The 21,130-nt window shown below is 36.9% G+C and overlaps 1 protein-coding gene across 1 annotated transcript in view; it reads right to left on the reverse strand.

Moving 5' to 3' along the window:
- Window positions 1-9,665: 9,665 nt before the first annotated feature.
- The window catches only part of ubash3ba (ubiquitin associated and SH3 domain containing Ba), a 31,274-nt gene continuing 19,809 nt past the window's right edge, over window positions 9,666-21,130 (reverse strand). Inside the window, exons 2-14 of the mRNA XM_065250217.2 lie at window positions 17,491-17,544; window positions 16,258-16,444; window positions 15,884-16,082; window positions 15,395-15,564; window positions 14,410-14,618; window positions 14,176-14,326; window positions 13,839-13,956; window positions 13,582-13,704; window positions 13,357-13,449; window positions 13,039-13,183; window positions 12,729-12,835; window positions 12,490-12,599; window positions 9,666-12,407 (exon numbers count right to left, since the gene is read on the reverse strand). Of these exons, the coding sequence (XP_065106289.1) occupies window positions 12,270-12,407; window positions 12,490-12,599; window positions 12,729-12,835; window positions 13,039-13,183; window positions 13,357-13,449; window positions 13,582-13,704; window positions 13,839-13,956; window positions 14,176-14,326; window positions 14,410-14,618; window positions 15,395-15,564; window positions 15,884-16,082; window positions 16,258-16,444; window positions 17,491-17,544 (1,804 nt within the window). The 3' untranslated portion in view covers window positions 9,666-12,269. The remainder of the gene's footprint in view (window positions 12,408-12,489; window positions 12,600-12,728; window positions 12,836-13,038; window positions 13,184-13,356; window positions 13,450-13,581; window positions 13,705-13,838; window positions 13,957-14,175; window positions 14,327-14,409; window positions 14,619-15,394; window positions 15,565-15,883; window positions 16,083-16,257; window positions 16,445-17,490; window positions 17,545-21,130) is intronic.

Raw genomic sequence — 21,130 nt, forward strand, 5'->3', positions numbered from 1 at the left:
TCAATAACTTCAATAACCAGTGTGAATGCACAACACTCAAAAGGAAGCAGGTGACCCAGAGGTGTCTCATGCCATAGGGGCTGCATGAACAATTGACGGGAGTTCACCTTTGATTGGCTAAGCAACCCATAAACGCAGCCAACTGTCACTCTGTCATTCAATCAGTGTCACCTGATGCCCTTGTATTGTTGAGATTCAAGTTAGGTACCAAACAGGAAGGGATTATGTATGTTAGCTCTCTGCACCACCCTAACACTTTCTTTCATTGTTCTGGAGTTAACCATAAGTCTTTCTGTCTCGCTCACAATTCAAAGCCAGCTGTGTTGATCTGTATTACAAAACCAACAGTATCTGATGATAAAGTGCAGAGCATACATATTTACAAGAGCTGTTTCCTTTACTATCACTTGCCTAAAGAAATAGTGCTGCTCACGTGAACCATAATACTATACTTAAAATTTCATAAGCTATTGTAAGCTAAAAACCATATATTCTCATAAGCATAATATACATAGCATTTAATTAATCAAATTTTTTATTGTCAAAACAAATCATCTAAAAAAATTACCTTTTGAAACAGTATTCACTTCGGGTGTGTTAAGATGACTTAAAAAAAATGGCACAAGTTGAAAATGTTATAGAACATGGCCATGGTTTAAAATTTAGTTCAGATATACATCATATTTACACGTTTTCCCTTCTCAAATCATAATTTTTATCAAATTGCGTTGTTCCTCCGAGCAATGTTTGAAATGGCCCATTTTACTTAGAAAAAATGCAGCAGCAGGTATATTTTATAACAATGGGCAAAAAATTTGCTTCCCCTTTTTCTTAAAGGGATACAGGACCCGTTTTCTCATTTTCTTATGTTCTAATTAAACTTCGCACTACTATTATTTTATCTAGCCCCTTTCAATAAATGGGTCTATAACTCGAAACAAGTAGTGTGGAATGCAGAAATATTATTACTACTAATAACCGTGGTTTATCAGGTTACTGTTATTTTTTAACACAACTGTATATACAGTATATAAGTGAAAAGATTCCCGGTCAATCTCATTTGCCCAGGTGGGAAAAGGCTCTGGGTGTGTCTCACTCCCCTATTGGATTACTTTATTAACTTACTGGAAATGTCCTGTCATGTCTCTCAAGCCATCAGAAATGGAGAACAAGTGCACAATTTATAATGTCCACTGTACTTTTCAAAACAGGTACAACTTTTAATGCACATTCACGTTCTCTTGCACAAGTCAATTCTAACACCTGTGAAAAAAACAGATTTGCCCACTTTTGCTAAACCTAAAACAGTCTACTAGCCATAACCGTTTACTAAAAGTCTAGAAACATGAAGAACAATGTGGGTAACAACCTACATTAAATAAATGCTTTTGAAGATGAACATAGTAAACGTTAGATTAAATTAAATTTTAGTTTTCAAGAATTTTCATGAAAGTTCAAACATCTTTTAACATCTTTTATCCATGAAACAATAAATGTACGCATAGTAAGTGCATATTCATTCAGTAATATTTTGCTAGCTTTTATTCATTCCTGTGTTCATGGGCTGACACCCATCACTGGATGCATGAAGATTCTTTTTATACCACTTTTAACATTTTACACATTTTAAATACGGACAAAGTACCATCTAAACTAGTAAAAATCAAGACAAAAATCTTGCACAACGGTTGAAATACTACAACAACAATACTGTACTATCCTCTGAACACTTAAAATTGAGTGACACTATGACATCTGGTGGCAAAAAGTAGTATTACAGTTTTGCTTTATAAGTTATTTGCCCAAGAAGTACTAATTACCAATGAGTAAAGCAATAATTAGTTATACATGATCTCACATGCATGTCTATGCTTTTCTAGATGCTGACTGTGGCACAGAATTAAACCAGATAGTAAGACAAAAACATAACTTACTTTAGTCTGAGTATGTCCTCAGCCGCAATATTTAAGACCTAAATGTGTTTCATGCACAAAAAGACGAAGTTATGATACACAAACAGAATACACAACAGTTACAAAACATAAAACGATATTAGTTTAGTAATACAACCAATCACCAAATAATCTTAAACAAGACTCTTAAATCTACAACGATAAACTTCTTTCTTTATCCTTGGCAGCTGCTTTTCTACTTTGCATACATTTCGCTAATAAAGTAGATCACTTCAACAACATTAAAATCCTTGTATGATTGCATATTCAAACTCAGATTTACCTGCTTATTAATGTCTGCTTGACTTTCATAGTTTAATATTTTATTCGCATTCACATGCAAAAGACTGCTGGGATTGTCGGGCACCTGACCATGCGGTATTGGCAATTTTTCTAAAAAAAAAATTTAAACGGTAACTTAACTCTTTAATTTCTAACTGTATCTACTTATCCTTTTTCCCTATATTGTGTTAAACTTGTCAGTGTTTTATTGACAAATGTCACACTGCAAGTTTCATAGTAATTAGCCGTTATTATTTTATTCTTATCGCAGAAAAAATTACATCTGTTATTGAACACTTGGCGCCTTTTTCCATGACTACCCTTCTTCTTCTTCTTCTTCAGTAGTTTTTACTGGCAGTTTGCAAACAGTGTGCATTACCGCCATCTTCTGGACTGAGGTGTGAACTCCTTGGAAAATCAATTATGTTACTCTAGGTGAAAAAAAAAAATAAAATAAAAAAAAAACATAATAGGAAAAAAAAAATAAAAAAATTAAAAAATAAGGGGGGATATAAATAAATACATTTATACAACTAACGTTAACTAAATGGGGAACTGATGTTTCTTACTATTCTATATCCTGTTTGCGAGTTGAGTTTCTTTCAAAAACATGATTACAACTTTAATTAAAGATTGATCACCTAATAAGTTTTTTAAACACAATACATTCTTTGCTGCCTTTTCTAGTTCTTTCCTTCTTTCAGAATATTCTCTACATATTAGAAGTATGTGTTCTACATTCTCTTCCTCTCCACAATGTGTACATAATCCAGTTTCATGTTTACCTATTATTTTTAAACAGCCATTTAAACTTGTGTGCCCTATAAGTCTTGTGATCATATTTTCCTCCTGCCTACTCAACCCACTGTATTTTTTAACTATTACCTCTTTTTGAATTCTATATAAATGTCTCCCTTTCTTCTCCTGATCCCATTTATCCTGCCACCTTCTGTTTATATTATTTTTAATAATAACTTTAACTTCTGACTTGCTTAATGGTACTTTTATTTCTACTTGATCTGCCTTTAGAGCTTCTTTTGCTAATTTATCTACCTTTTCGTTTCCCTCAATACCCACATGTGCTGGAACCCAGATAAACTCTATATAAATATTTTGCTGACTTAATCTAAAAATTAATTGATTTATTTCATCTAGGAGATCTTGTCTACATATAGATTTCCCACTTTGAATACTTGACAAGGACGACATGGAATCAGAACAGATGACTATCCTATACGGTCTAGCTTCCTCCACCCATTGTAGTGCCAAAACAATGGCCATCATTTCTGCTGAGAAAACAGAGAGGTGATCTGTAATTCTTTTTTGGATCATAATGTTATATTTTGGGATGAATACCGCTGCACCTGCTTTCCCAGTAATTGGATCTTTAGACGCATCCGTGTATATCTGTACTGCATCATTATACATGGTTTCTACATATTGTTGGATATTTTGATATCCACCTTCGTTTTGTATAATATTTTTCATTTCCATGCTTACTAAAGGGTAACAAAATAGCCATGGAGGGATGGCAGCAATACTTATTGTTTTGCAACATTCAATAGTGTCTATTCCCATTTCTTTTGCCTCTTTACCCCCACTCCATCCAAAACTACAGACATTAACCCTGCCATACTCCCAGCAGTCTTCAAGGACCTTTTTTGAAGGATGTGTTTCTTCCTGTCCCTGCAGATTTATCCAATAAGACATTTTAAGTTTCAGCCGTCTAATACATAATGGCATCTCTCCTACCTCTACTTGCATTGAAGCTACTGGTGACGTCCTGAAGGCTCCACAACACAAGCGGAGGGCTTTAGTCTGCATTTTATCCAGATCTGCCAATAAAGTTTTAGCTGCAGAATTATACACTATGCATCCATAATCAAAAATAGATCGAATTAAAGCAACATATATCATTTTCAATGATGCACCAGATGCACCCCAATTATATCCTGACAGACATTTAAGTACATTTATACCTCTCTTACATTTATCCACCATTTTTTGAATATGAATTTTAAAAGTAAGTTTATTATCAAACCACACTCCCAAATATCTTATTACCTTTTCTTGTTTAAGAGATTGTCCGTACAATTTAATATCTAATATAGGATTTACTCTTTTTTTAGAGAGACATATATACTGAGTTTTTTCTACTGATAAACGGAATCCCCATTCATATGACCACTTTTCTACCTGTTCTATTGCTTTTTGCATTCTTGACTCCAGTACATTAATGTTACGACCCCTTACCCATAGTGCCCCATCATCTGCATATAATGCTTTACTCATTCTCTGTTCAACTCCAGTAAATATATCATCAATCATAATATTAAATAATATTGGGCTGCATACACTTCCTTGCGGAGTACCATTTTCTATTGTGTAAATGTTTGAAGATTCCACGCCAATCCTAACCTCGATAGTCCTTTCTCTTAAAAAATCTCTAACCCAATTAAACATCTTACCACCTATTCCCATTCTATTTAATTTAATTAAAAGCCCTTCTTTCCATAACATATCATATGCTTTTTCTATATCAAAAAATGTTGCTAAGACATATTCTTTATTTACTTGTGCTTTCCGTATTTCATTCTCCAAACATATTATAGGATCCATAGTTGTTCTTCCCTTTCGAAAGCCGCTCTGATAAGGAGATAAAAGACCTCTTTTTTCTATATAATATACCAACCTGTTAGTTATCATTTTTTCCATAATTTTACAAAGGTTAGATGTCAACGCTATAGGTCTGTAACTTTTAACATCCGTTTTATCCTTACCAGGCTTTCCTATCGGGACTATTACAGAATGCTTCCAATTAGTAGGTATTTTCCCTTGTTCCCAAACTTTATTAAAAAGCTTTAAAATCACAGTTTTTGCCACATCATTCAATTGTTCAATCATTTTATAAATAATACCATCTTTTCCTGGTGATGTATTTTTTACCCCTAATAGTGCTCTTTTAAGTTCAAATAGCGTTAACTTCATATCAAGTGGACTCTCTTTTATCTCCTTTATTCCTAATACATCTTTGTTTTCCTCAATTACCTTCTTTCTCCATGCTACCTCCTCATTAGATAAATTTTGAGAGCTATGCACTTTAACAAAAGCTTTTGCAAGCATCTCTGCTTTTTCTTCATTTGTAATTGCCATTATATCATTATTTTTAATTACAGGCAAAGAAAATTCCCTTCTAATACCTCCCATCTTTCTTATCATTCCCCAAATTTCATTGACCTGGATTCCTGTTCCGATATTACAACAAAAATCCCTCCAATATTTCCGCTTTGTTTCTCGTATAACTCTTTTAACTTTTCCTTGAGCCTTTTTGTATTCTATTAAGTTATTAAATGAATGATTTGATTTAACAATTTTAAAAGCTTTATTCCTATCCTTTACTGCTTTTTTACACTCAGCTGTCCACCATGGTACCATTTTCTTTTTCCTTGCCCTAGATGATTTACCTATAGCTTCTTCTGCTGATTCCTGTATTATATTTGTAATCATAGAATTTATTTCCTCAATATCATCGTTCATGTGTGACATAACCTGAATTAGTTTATTACTTGCGTTAAAACTATACAAATCCCAGTTGGCATCTTTTATTCTCCATCTTGGAAGCCAATTCTCCTCTACCTGTAATTCTTGACTTCTTATCTTAATCCATACAGGACTATGATCACTTCCAATTGTATTTCCTTCAACAACATCCCATTGACTTGCCCCTGCCAATTGCTCTGAAACTATTGTAAGATCAATAGCTGACTCCTTACCATGAACTACATCAAACCTAGTGCCCCATGACTACCCTGCGCAGTTCCGGTTCTTTTACGTCAACACGCATCGACGTCATTACATAATTGGTGCGTTCGAGTTCATGACCTCAACATATCGCGACAACGAAATAACACAGCAGGCTTGTTTGAGATGCAGCTTGCCTCGCCTGAAATATAGGCGAGAGTAGCCGGTCGCAGTGAGGGGAGGAGTGAAAAAAGTGTAGGCAAGCCGGACGATTCATGAATCTCGCTGTGTTGTTGACTGCAAACGTCAGCAATGGAAGAGATCGCGTTCGCGTATTTTATCGCGGATTAAATAGATGCAACTGAAATACCAACAAATGCAATCACATTAAGATGTTTATAAGGGGAATCAACAAAGCTGAACTGTTTATTATTGGAAAAGGCTTCTTAGTAAATGTTGGGATGTAATCTAAGTCTAGACGTAATACAATTCGTTTCTGTGTGAAATATAAACAGCACACAGTACAAATAATACAACACCAATACAACAGTTTAAAGGAATTTATTAATAATATAAACTTCATAAGTCAAGAACAAGTTGAATAAATATAAAAACTACTACAGGAAGTGGAGTTTTTAGAATTAAAAAGTCATCAGCTGACATTCCCGGGCAAATGAGCATTAAGCTGTGTCGTCAGCAAGTCTTCGTGCTTTTCGTCAACGCAATCGGTGGAGAGCAACTGCGCTCGGCTGTAGAATCCGACGAGCCCGCCTCTCCATCGCGAGAGTTATTTTGTACACGTCAGCGTGACATCAGAGCAAGTCGGACGTAAGTCGGACACTTTTCTAACCGGAATGCATCTTGCGCTGATCACCGGTGATCGATTCTGCGCAGAATTTGCTCATCTCAAACAAGCCTAACATGTATTTTTTTTTTGCTCTCGCGATATTCATGCACCATAACGCACTCTATTTTATTTTTTTCCTTAAAGTGTATTTCTTTTACTTTAAATGTTATTTTGTAATATTTTATGCTTGCAATGGTGCTACATGATGCTTTGATTGACAATTATTTTGATACATAATAAAGCACAAAAAAAAAGTAGGGGAGAGTGGGGTAAAGTGAGACATCGGGTAAAGTGAGACACCCCCTGTATCTAGGCAACGGAACACATTTGTGGTCCTATGACCATTATGTTTTTAAGCCCCTCAAATTTCCCCTTGGCCATGAAGGACAGGACCTCATGCTGCTGTGGTTAACATGTTTTTTTCACAAAAATATATTTTTTGCTTGTAAAAGTAAATTTTCTTGCTGTCAACTTAATCAACTGTTGTGCCAAAGCAAATTGATTCAGGTAGAAAAACTTATATCACACATGTTTATGAACTACCAACATATAAAACCTTGTGTTGATGCTAGCTGAAGATTAGCCTGAATTTCCAAGAGAGAGAGTTTTTTTCCAAAATGTGGTGGTGGGGTAAAGTGAGACAAATGATGTGGGGTAAAGTGAGACATGAGGCACAAGTTCAGTTTAGTCTAAAACATATTTTAATGTAATATTACATTACATATGTTTTATTTTTAATGTTATAAACATTGCAGAAAAACCATTATGCCTAGTCAATACACCAGGAAGACAGCCTGGGGAAAAACACCCCTTGAGGAGATGGAGAGTGCAGCTGCTTAGGTCAAGGAAGGAAAGAATTCTCTAATGCTATGTACACACCAAACGCGAGGCATGGTACTGTGGGTTCACACCAGACACAAGTTCAACAATTTGCGCAAGTAGATTACATACAAAGTCAATGCAAAGACGCAATCAGACACGTCCTCGCATGTGGCGATCGATGCGAATGACGTGATATGGGTGGCGCGTTTTCCACGAAAACACGCGCTATTCGCCGCAAACATGTCTTCGCCCAATTTGAAAATATTCAACTTGAGCGAAAAATTCCATTACACAATGTTAAATCCTGCGAGTAATCTAGATCAAGTAACGCATTGCCCCGCATTTGGTGTGTACGTATCATTATTCACTCTAGATTACTCACGGGATTTAACATTGTGTCATGCAAATTTTTCGTTCGAGATAAATATTTTCAACTTGGGCGAAGACATGTTTGAGGTGAATAGTGCGTGTTTTCGCGGCAAATGCTCCGCTCATATGGCGTCATTCGCATCGCCCCAGGCGAGGATGCGTCTGATCGTGTCTTTGCATTAACTTTGAATGTAATCTACTTGCACAAATCGTTGAACTCGCGTCTGGTGTGAACCCACAGTAAGAGCAGCTGCAAGGGATAGAAATATTGATAGATGGTTCTGATTGTCTTTTGCGCTGACCCGCAGACACTAGCTGGCTCTAAGGGTCCTTTGTTCTGACCCCCAGACTGCGTTCTAATCTAACTGGTTCTATATGTCATTTGAATGTTAATTAAAAAAATTTGAATTGTCGGAGCCAATGGTCTACAGTGGGCAGCGCTCCGACATGTGGTGCTTTCACACTTTCTGGTAGTTCGATTTCCCGGCTCGTGGTCATTTGCCGATCCAATACCCTTCTCTCCTCCCTGTACTTTCCTGTCCTCTCCAAAACTCACTGTTAAATAAAGGCAAAAACTGGCCAAAAAATATAACTTTTGAATTATGTTATGTTGTATTTGATTTTGGTTCAGAGTTACTGTACTTTCAAGTGTTTAGAAAAATAATGTTCTTAATTGACCAATCCCCTTGATTCTGTTACTAGTCCAACATTAGTTCTGGAATGTGTGGTTGTCAAGCTAGCCGTCAGGATTTTATCTGTTACAATATGTGCTGTTATGGTAGTTTCAGAGTGTAAAAAGTAAGTGGATCAGTTTACCCCGAGCTGGTTCACTTTACCCCCTTGATTTTTCTGGTCTGTCTCAGTTTACCCCTAAGCTGGGGTAAAGTGAGACACAAGACCACTTTTTTTAAAACAATAATATTTTCACTGCTCTTCGTCCTGAATACATTCTGGTAATTTCCATAGCTAGGAAACATCCTGAATTAATGGGAAATGTGTAAATTTGACTGATATATCATTTTAGCTCGCTTAGAGGGGAGCAAATGTAAAAAATGTCTCACTTTACCCCACTCTCCCCTACCATAACGCAGTGCGCATTTAGTCGAACACATCTAAACGTGTTGCACATATATGCTCAACACAATATAAACAACATGAGTCAAAAGCATTTAGGATTTAAAAAAAAATATATTATTAGGGCATTTATTAGGGTAAACTAGCACCGCTGGGCCTGCCCCGCAGCTAGTGCATATTATCATAATTCGTGGGTTATTAAGAGGCAAAAATGACACATGTCTGTTATTGTAACATTTTTACTGACCGACAGGATAACAAGCCAAAAACAATGTAAATATCATCAAATTAGGATGACACAAAAATTTCGCCTAAAGGTAAAAGAAAAGAGAAAAAAAAAACACTTGACTTGTTATAATTATAGGACAGCAACAGATAAGATCATAAATAAAATACAAACTTTGTGTTATAATTATATATCGAAGTAGGGGTAAATGTCATTTTAGCTAGTTGGAGGAAACTAGGAATTCACTAAGGGTCAAGTTACCTACCAATTAGGTCAGGAAGTATTAACTGTAATGTGATCACTTCAATGAAAAGTGTGACCAAGAAACCTTACAGAGAAATAAACTCTTGAATGCAGGATAACAAAAGATTTATTTGCAAGCATGTTTTACAAATGTTATGCATAAGGTCTTAAAATAAACATTAACAACCACATTTAGTTAGTTTTCATGGCTGAGTGTCTTATGCTTTAAGAATTATTCATGAGGGTGCATTAAACTTTAACCTTTGAATAATAATAATAATTTTCTGTGGTCATATCATGTATGAGAGATGACATTTTATTTCTTGTACACACAGGAAAAATGCCTCAAAAGTGACCATCAATAACCTTAAATATAAAAAGAAATATTTCAAGGAGAACAAATAAACAAATATTATTAATAATAAACTAAAACAAATTTTAATCCTCTGGTTTTATCTTATCTGTAGTTTAACATAATTCATACACCGTCTTCTCAGTCATTGATCAGTAAGGCTTCCAAAGGGTTTACAAAACATCATATAACTTAAGACAAAGACAAACCCCCATGCCAAGTTGAGAATTGATCAAGTGCGTTTTAGTACATCCCTAAGAGCATCAGAAAACAATGATTCATTCTGGTCCTCAAAAAAAATCAATGAAGCACTTTGGCTCATATTGCCTGACCCTCCCTTGTCTTAGAAGTTGCACGCATTGCATGCTTCTAAAAACACGCAATGACAATATCACCTCTCAGTAAGCCAAACAATATCTGGATCACCTCTGCACTACACACCGTCTTACTTGATGGGGTAACCGTATGTTGACATTATTGGAAGAACGATGATATATTCATGGTATTAAACATTCATCCGGGTTTAGTCTAATAAGATCATTATTAGCATTTACATCTTCTGGCACATGAACATTCAACCGCGCCACACACACACACTTAAACTAGGTTTCCGAAAGCTTCAAATATGGCTAGTTAAGAATCTTCATAATTCTTCATAAAGTCATCTGTGCTGAAATAAATGCATTCAAACGTACGAGTAGGAAGTTTGGGAAGGTAAAATGTAGGCTTATGTAACTGCCTGGAAACTTAATGAGGATGGATTTGTTCCAGTTAAACTCACTGGATTCTATAATGTTTTATTGTTACAACAATCTTCATCACTGACAGTAACCATTTAAGCAAAAGATCAATAAAAAAAACGCCCTTGGCACATCTGGTCCAAATGTTTTAGCCAATTTGATGACAGCATACTTTTATAGGCCCAATATCTTAATACCCATTTGTTCATCACAACTTACGAAATCATACAAAAACCTCTTACTTTTATGCAGTGTATTGCATTACGCATGCTTCTTCATTAAACGGCAAACCATTGGTGAGCTAAAACAGAAGATCAGGAAATACAGATGGCATATAACAGTAACAGATATGCTTATGTAGGTGCCTGAAGTGGAGAGAAACACTGCATTATATAGTGATTTATATAGTTATTTGCTATGGCTTGATTTCTCTATTTCAATACAGGAAATAACAAAAAATCAGAAGCACCAACAAATTATCTTTACAATGTCTTATGAATACATAAATAATAGGAATTACACATTTGTGAAACGCATTAAATGGTTTTTATCGTTACTTAGTATATACAGACATGTTATGCATTAATGTACAATTCTTTACACGGTTGAAGCATTCTTTCCTGTTTGGTGCAATTTTCAAGTGCTCAGAAAGTAAAGCTTGCTTTACTTGCCCACATCAACGCGTTCCTGTAACAGCTGCACGTAACGCTATTCAACCTGCTGTTTGTCCTTCTAAGAATTTGAAACCATTTGTGGCACTGTCTCAAAATATTTGATGATATCTTCCAACCCTACATGCAAAAAAGACAGCATTTGTGATATTTAATTATCATCTCCAACTGCAAGCCCTAACCTAACAGTACTCCCAAAATATCTTATAGTTGCAAAGTGTTAAATAGCAGCAGCATGTTAGCAAGGCACAGGACGAATGTGCTGCCCTCCAAATCCATTTCTAAACCTACTTTAAAGCTCTTTCAAGTCTGTCTGATTGCCAGAAAATTCTTTTGTGCTTTCAGGAAACCACTATGCGTGTAGCAGGTCGGAGGGAAGCTGTAACTGGAAAATCTCGCTGCAAGAGGTTGTGCATGTCTACTTTGTTCACAGTGTATCAGGAAGAAATCACGTTCCCCTGTGGAGTTTGCAATGGACGAGAGGACCCGACCCGAGTCCAGCGGCATCCATTTTGGAAGTTTCGGATGATGACTCTTCAATTTACGCACACAATTTCCTTCTCACCGGGACAGGAAACCTGAGTTTATTACCAGCGTTATATTGTGTGCATGACATATGCTTTATGTTTTGAGACACACTGCTTGGGTATGAAGCTGCATCAAAGGTTGATCTCAGGTTTAAAATAACCTGCAACGGCTTTAAGTTTCACCTTTGACTGCATGCCGTTCGAGCATATTAAGGGAACGTATATCGGAAAAGTGACTGCTCTGCTATATAAGATCAATAGTCACGGAGGTGTTTACTGTAACAGTGCAAGAACTTGGCTGTGGAAGCATGAGCCTTTATAGTGCTATGATGCAGATTTGTGATAATGCGAGAGAGATGCGTGAATAAGCGCGTCCCTGCTGCCTTTGGAGGAAGAGCAATGAAGGTAAAGTTGCGATGCATTTTAATCCTGCTGCAGAGTTTCCCTCCAGTTAAAGCTGTGATTGGGTCCATGAGTGAGTGGCAGGATGGGCGGGTCCACGAGCTGCCACGCACCTGTCTCACCCATCTCCTCACAGGAACAAAAGCCTAAGTAGGGTATCTGCGAGTGAAGAAAGTGTGATGTGTTAATATTTAAAGCAATACAGAAAGATATTATTCACACAATGCACAAGAATACTGACCTTTCTGACCACTTGCACAAAGTCTTTACAGTTCTGTGGAGTGAGTCCCTGTATCTGCCTAGTGCAAGCCTCCAGAGAGGAAGCATGGGCCACGATCAACACTTTATTTCCTGTTTTTGTGGCACAGTAATGATGAGGTAAACTTAAAATGTCTATTAATGTCATGTATGTAATTTAGTATTTATACTAGTATTGAGTATATGAAACGAAACAAAAATATAACTGCACCCATGACATACCCAACGTATTGCACTCTGACAGTATTTCACGTGTCACTTGAAAACTGCGGCTGATGTATGTTTCGTAGGACTCAGACACGGCCAGTTTACTGATGGGTATATGAGGTCTGCAGTGGAAAAAGGCAACTTGAGATTAATTCAATTCCAACACAGGAACTGATTTATGAAATGAAGACCGAGCCATAACACATTCATCTTATTAGAGCCGCCCATTGAGCGACTTCAAAATCCATTTGCTGCAACATATACCACAAATACCATTATCGATAACCAGCATTACAATAAAAGTGTCGCACAAAAGAACATATACCTGTATGTTGTATCCACGCCAAGGTTAGCAGCTGCCAGATCTGCAGGGGGAATCCAGGAGGGTAACGAGGTTCCCGATACCCATTTAGTCCACTCAAACAGACCTGGCTCGACTCTGATCTTAGTCTTTCCATCCTGTTGAAGACCTAAGATATACAGTCCATAACACAGAAGTACATAATAAATGGTTTAGCGGTGGATATTGGATTCAGTGAAATGATACTTTATAAGAACACTCTTTGCCTCACTATCTATAGATATCAGCATAACATGTGATAAAAAGCCAAAAAGATGAAACAAGATACAGGTGGTTTTATACCTCTAAGGATATTAAAAGCCGTTTGCACACAGCGAAGAGATGGAGAGCAATACACAAAGTCTATCACGGTATGACTTTCCAGCAGTGCTTCCCCTATAAAACAATCATACGTAAACAGCATCAATTTAAGGTGTAGCTTTAGATGCAAAGAAATTGAATAGTAAAGTTTTTATAGCAAAAGTGCCACAATAGTTAGGTTTAAAAAGGTCAATATGGGTGACTAACCAACTAGACGAGCCTGTGTGGATCCAAACACAGTGATAGGGCAGTCCTTATCATAGTCCCTGTAGCCTCCACTCCTCGCTGGAAGACTCGGTGGCATATTGAGGTTAGACCGCACATACCGACCTGCTCAAGACAGAGCAAGCGTACACGAATGAGTACATCATCAACATCAGTGTACGAGAAAGCTTTCATTAACAGCGTATCTGGAAAACAGAAGAATGAGTGAAGCTAGAAGATCTGGAAATTTGAACTTGGACCTTTGGCATCAAAGCACTGGGTGATCCAATGTTTCCCAAACACTACGTCCATTCTCTCACCATGTCGACACACAAACAGCGTTCTCTTGGGCATTCGTGACTGATTGGGTCGTGAGATCTACAACAGATTATTCATTGTCCATTTCGCATTAATATTATGTCATCCTTTATTCACACTTATGTCATTCTATCTAAACTCTCAAGAGCCACAAGTTTGAAACTGAAAAATTACACGTTCTGTATTTCACAGAAAAACAAGACAACATGACAGGTTAGGAACAACACGAGCGAGTAAGTAATGACTTTTTTTTAAACTACTTCATTTTCAAGATTTCACCTGCATAGGTTGACATATAACACCAAGTCCGGATGAATCCATTAGGAGGGGGTCGTCAAGGAGACGGCCATCTAATTGTGTGTCAAGGAAAATTCCACCCATTGCTCCCATGCTGTTGGTTGGTGGGGTTCCATTAAGGAAAGAGAAAGACCTGGAAGACACGTGAAATGAATAAGATGAAGAGATTCTATTCAGAGTAAACTCGCCTGTTAATGCGTACTATTAATATCTTACCCATGAAAGACCCAAGTGTCACACTCGTCTGCCCGGTTGACGTAATTTTCCGGCAGCAGTCCAGATAAGCCTGTGCTCATAGAGGTCCCGTAGACCCAGCCCTCGCTGGCAGTGGCCTGTTCCAAAGATGACATGAAGATGAAGTCACCGGGCATCAGCTCCAGTTCATCATCATTCTGAGGCACATAAGGGTACATCACACGCAGGGTCTGAAAAAGAGAGAAAGGCCACTGAGTCAGTAGGTTCAATATATGAAAATTTCAAATTTGTTCACTAATACTTGGTTTTAAAGAGCACCTATTTCATTGCTAAAAACAACATTATTTTTTGTATTTGGTATAATACAATGTGTTCGCGTGGTTTATGGTTCAAAAAACACATTATTTTACAAATACCGTACATTTTTGTAGCTACAGATTTCACTTTCTTCCTAAAACGCACAGATTTAAAAAGCTCTGTGTCCCTGATTGGCCAGCTAATCTCTATGTTGTGAATGGCCTGAATATCTCTAACGTCAGCCAGAAATGTGATGCTCCTTACCATGTTTGAAAGATTTTCTCACATACCAATTCTGACAGGAGTTAACTTACAGGCTGTGAGTCCGAAGCGGGAGGAATTATGATAATGTCGGTCTTGTCTACATCACCAATCCCGGAAGTAAACTGTTGCCTACAATCCGTGTGTTTGTTTTCATCCAAGAAAAGGGATGTACATTGGAGACGATAACTCGCTTTGTTTACTTTGTGGTGTGTACATTTTGCATATCTTTAACATCGTTACTAATACACACTTACACACCAAAGGAAATTTAAAAACATGAATGGGACAATAGGTGCTCTTTAAGATTACCACATAATGCCCTTTTTTTTATTAGACAATCATCAAATGATGCTTCCATAAAAGGTTTGAGTAAAACAAAAACCAAAACAACAATGGTAAAATGTTATAACCATTAAGAAAAATAATATAATATCAATCAGATTACCTCATGATTGGCAAATCGGATGTCTCGTGAAAAGAGTACAGCTTGCCAGTCACAGCCGATGCTTATGTCTACGCCTTTGGCAAGTTTCTCTAATGATGCATGATGATTGGATTGGAAGTGGTAAGCCAGAGTTACATGAAGCTGTTTTTTATGGGGCTCCACATGAACATCTGGAGAGAGAGAGAGACAGAGAGAAAGAGAGAGAAAGAGAGAGAGAGAGAGAGAGAGAGAGAGAGAGAGAGAGAGAGAGGATATTTGTTATTTCATATTGCGCAATTTCCTAGTACACTATACTTAGATGTGCTGCAATTAATATGGCAATGCTTATGTGCAGTTATTTTTATGCCATTAACAAACACTTAAACCCTAATTTAAAATAAAAAACTGAAAGAAAAAGTGTATCAGGGAATAAAAAGGTGAAAACAAACAGATAGAAATACAATGGCTTTGTTGTGTCAGCATCATATCCAAACACATTGATACACTCACCTGCTTTTGAAGCCGCCTCAGTGGCAAAGTCTGCAGCGAAACTCTTGATCACCTCAGCCACCTTTTCTTCCACAAAGAGGCCGATGAAGTTAGACGAAGAGTAGAGCTCCAGGGGGAGAGGGGAAGGAAAACGACCTTTCCACTGACTAACCACTGTCTGCAGAGCTTCACAGAGGGCATCTACCTTACTGTCTGCACACTACAGAGAGAGATAAAAAGAGACCTTGAGCTGAAGTAAGGAATGGCAAGAGGTTACATAAATTATAAGAAAATGTTCATATTTTGGTAAAATATTCCTTTAAGCTCTTTCCAAAAAAGAGAGCAGTGTTAATAAACACATAAATGCAGACGGGTGTGTTGAAAAGTGTTCTGACCATAAAGAACTGGCACAGGGTTACGTGAGGGAAGATGTTATGAGCTTTGTTCTTGCCACAGGTTATGCGACTCTGTTGCCAGAAGTTGGAAAGCTGGTTGAGAAGCAGACCACTGGGTTTGAGGTACAGCACATACTCCCTTGGTAAAGGATCATCTATAAACGGGTCATCTACATGGGAGAACAACCTGTAGAAAATAAACACTGGCGTGTTTGAATCGGTAGAAATACATGCCCAGCAGAGGGCAGCAGAGAACCAATAAAGGACAAGATGAGTTGAGAATGAGTATGTGGACCCTAAAAGACCCCATGAAATTGTTTGACCAATTCTGTGTTTACATAGTTCCTGTTTGTGTCACCACCATGAACCAAAATGATTTGGCAGTCAACTGAACATGGTATTAGGAGGAGGTACGTTTTTATAGTATGTAATCACAGACTGTAAAAAATATGGACGTAGTGTCTGTGACGTCAACAGTAGGTTTGTGAAGAGCATTTTGAAGTCAAAAGCTGTCGGAGCTTCCCCATCTTGGCAGCGGGTCACTCATGGATAACCAAAAATAGCCAAAGAGGCAGGGCGTAGGTGGAGCTGAGGTGCCTGGTTGCTGAAACCACTCCCCCTAGCTCGACAGTACTGATAGGAGTGGCAATTCACCTGTCACTCAAGTGGCCACGCCCTTAGTTATGCAGAACTTTAAGGCTTACTATAATTTAAACGGATGAGTTACAAAAAATGTACCCCTCACAGTTGTCACCAGGGCAAAATTAGCTCTATAAATGACTCTTTTTGTACCAGGTTGTAAATATATTTGTTTCTGGTGTAAAGTTGGGAATTGGGTCTATGAGAATTGACTCCTTTTGGAGCCAGTCGGCCAGTTGATGAATCGCGGTTTAACTAATTTCCGTGTTGGCTTCACAATCGAGACCAGAAGGTTGCCCCTTGTATATAACATATTAAATAAAAATGTGCTGTGGAAGATGAGTCATCAATATATTGAACTAAATGCATTTATCTGGTTAATGTACAGACTACCACATATATGACCACAAACTAAAATTTAGGTTACATTTTTCATTTCAGCATGCTTATGAGGCTTTAAAATCATCAGTATTATATTATCACGTCAAAATGCAATGACTGTCTGCAATTCAGTATGTTTCAAATGAAATGAACAGCTGTCAAAAACTATGGGTCACGGAGCATGTGTGTGGGTGTGTGTGCATGCGTGCTCACCAGTCACAGGCGGCTTGAACATTTCTGCCCCCAGTCGAAACCAGAGCTTTTAGCCTATAACAGAAAGGACAGAGAGGGAGAGAGAGAGATGGAAAGAGAGAGAGAGACATCAGCTCAATTGCTGTACTGGTCACAAAATCAATGGGTTTCTTTCCGGAGGATGTTTATCAGTACATTAGTGCTCAGAGATCTAAACCTGAGATCGCTCTGATGTTCCTATATTGTTTCAGTCTCTGTATTTGAAACATATTATTTATCATTCATAAAATCACAAGCAAGCTAAACAAACTCAGTGATAACCTTTCATTCCCTCTGGAAAAGCGCATTTGAGTTGAATAATCACTTGTTTACTGGCATTCATAAATATTAAGAAGCTTCCTTCTGCGGATTATTTTGAAGAAGTCAAACCCATTGATATGAAGAGCTTGCCATAGTTTTCCTCATTACATGATTCACATGTCTACTGTCTTAAACACACATCTTTAAACATTCAGATCATGTTTTAGCATGTGCCAAATACACGTTGAGTCTTTGAATAAGGAATGGAGATTATATTAATAGCTTAGTTGCTAGTAAGCCGCATTTTCGTAGCAAAAATCACCTATATCTTAGCAGAAAGTTGAAAATTTTGCATTTGCTTTACACAAGCATAGCCATGTCCCCTGTTGCCATGGAAACGATATGAAGTGACGTGATTATGTGACGTGAACATCTTTCAAAACCTGCAAAAGTTTTTGCAAATTCCCGCAATTTCATCGCATAAAATTGCATAAATATCCTGCATATTCCATCACATTTTTTTAGGAAAACGTGCCGCAAGATCAAGGAGTTTTGCCTGCAACAATCATAAAAAAAAAACAAATTTTTCTGGAAGGACTGAGTAAAGTTAAATTTGAAATCCATCCACTCTCACAAATTACAATACAGAATACAACCAAATAATAACCTTTATTAAACCAGGAAATAAAAACTCACTGAGATTAAAATCTCTTTTGCGGGAGTGTCCTGGCCAAGCAACTCAGTTTACATAGACAGTTTCAGCTTCAACTTGTGAAGTTACAAAGAACAAACATACAACCAACACCATTACATATATGAAATAAAACATTAAAAACATTTACAATAGTGCTCAGATATTGTTTATTGTATAACTTTGTATAAACAATCTATAATTATTACAGTATATAATAACCATTTGTGACCCTGGACCACAGTCATAAGGGTCAATTTTTTTAAATTAAGATTTACACATCACATGAAATCTGTATAAATAAGCTTTCCATTGATGTATGGTTTGTTAGAATAGGACAATATTTAACTATTTACAAATCTGGAATCTGAGGTTGCAAAAATTTTTTATTTTTCAGAAAACAAAAGTTTTCCAAATGACTCCCTTCACATTATTATTATTAATAATTATTAATATTATTACTAATAGAAATTTACAAAGTATCTCCATACATGATCTTTACTTAATATCCTAATGATTTTTGACAAATTCAAAACTATCATAAAACTATTTATTATTTGTTATAATTTAGGTCCCGTTCTTTCTGTATTTTTGAAGCTTTGATTGTGTTTACAGTGCACAATGTAACATGTGTTCATGTTTCGCGGTATTTTTTTACACAATTTACTTATCTGTATAGCGCTGTTTCAAAACGGGCTGATGTCTTCCTTGTTCTATGAAGTCCCTCCTTCAGAAATACATATCGAGTTCTGATTGTGTAGCTTGATTAGTGTGTTGTGATTCGATAGCAGCTTAGCTTGCCGTTAGCTTAGATCGTGACTGACGAATTCCTGTGGTTAGTCTAAAAATTGTTCTACTGAAATCATTTAAGCAAGAAGTAGAGGTCCATAAACCAGCCGTTCGCTGTAGGCTTTGAAAGGCGTTAAATTCTGTTACAGAAAATATTTCGCCTGGCAGTGAATTTTGAGCTTTATCATTTTACAGGTATTATTTATGCTATTATAGCAACATTACACACTAACTAGGGTTTAAAAAATGGGATCAGAAAGAACGTGACCTTTAATGAACACATATCTCTACGGGGCGGTTTCCCGGACAGGGATTAGACTACTCCTAGACTAAAATAAATGTATGAGCTGTCCAAACTGAAAACAACTTGCACTGACATATCTTAAAATACATCAGTTCCCTTTGTTTTGCCCTTAAAATGCACACAAGTAATGTTTTCAGTAAGACATGTTTGTTAAAACTAGTTATATTTCCTAATAAAACAAAGATCTAGTCCTGGATTAAGCTATTCCTTGTCCGGGAAACCACCCCTATATCTTTAAAATTTGGCTTTGTATGAATTTTCCAATGCTACATCTCACAAATGGACGCTACTCCACTGACTTCACAAAGTCTGAGTCATTTAGCAGGTGCCATAGTGGAAAAGTAATTTGGTCTGTGGTTTTCAAAAACTGATGAAAAGGAAACGTGTGTTATATCTCTCAGTTCATAAAACTCTCCGCTCTCTACTCTCGCTCCCTCTTTTCTCCTCTCTTTTTGTCTGTAGTTCTCTTTTATTCCCTTTTAACGAGTAGACCTAAAACGTGTAATTAAAAGCCGTCTGACACATACGGTACAATAATTTAGGTCACACATACACTTCTATGAGACCAACGCTACTACATGCACACATTCATACACAGTTCAGATAATAGCAGATAATCTTTTCATGTAGGATGATACTTTCCTCAGCTCATATCTACTGTGAAACTACACATAATCTAATATAAGGTCACGCTATGCTCACTATGCCATTTCCTCGTGTCAGCTGACATCTCGCAGGCTTTTTCCTGAGCTGATTAAATTAAGTTCGAAAACTAATTAGTGTCTTTTTATAAAACTCTAAAAATCACACACTCCCCAGGGAGATGAGGTGTTGTGCACAGCAGATGTGTGAAACTCGCTATACAGCCTGAAATTCGATGGCGCAGAGAGACACACCAAACATGACTAACAAGCAAAAAATAAATATATGACTGATGATCTGATGATTAACAGTGAGCAATCATCGGAAATGCAGTTACACATTCAATCTCATGTGACACCGGATACTCAATTTCCACTAGCTCAGAATCAGTTTCACCTGTCTGTGAAAACCCAGCTAAAGTCGTTTATATTCACATTTCCTCTTTTCTACACAGAATCATCCTATATAATGTAAAGAACAATGCATTATGTTTTATGTTATGTAGGATGTATCACCTTGTTGATATCTTAAACATTGACTTAGTGAGGCCACATCAATGATTGAAATCAAACTTTGATGCCCCGTATCTCAATATCAGATTAGGAGACTTCAGGGTTACAAATATCTGCTTTCATGCTAGATACGAGAAAAGGCATCAAGTGTTGAGAGTGAGTAAATGATGATGTATTTTTAGGGTAGTTTCGCCTTTAACTTATTCCATCTAGTGCTGATGCAACACAAAAGTAAGTAATATTTTACGAGAAACGTATAGCGCAGCTTGTCTCACATCTCATGAAAAAGACCATAACGAGAAATTGGAGAAGTCACACAACGAGAAATTATGCAGATTGTTCAATACACAGGAAACCTATGGTAATCAGCGGTCCACGACGCATCAATGCATAAAATAAAGATGCATCACCATTTCTTATCAT

This window comes from Paramisgurnus dabryanus, chromosome 5 (assembly GCF_030506205.2).
Source record: "Paramisgurnus dabryanus chromosome 5, PD_genome_1.1, whole genome shotgun sequence".
NCBI lineage: Eukaryota > Metazoa > Chordata > Actinopteri > Cypriniformes > Cobitidae > Paramisgurnus > Paramisgurnus dabryanus.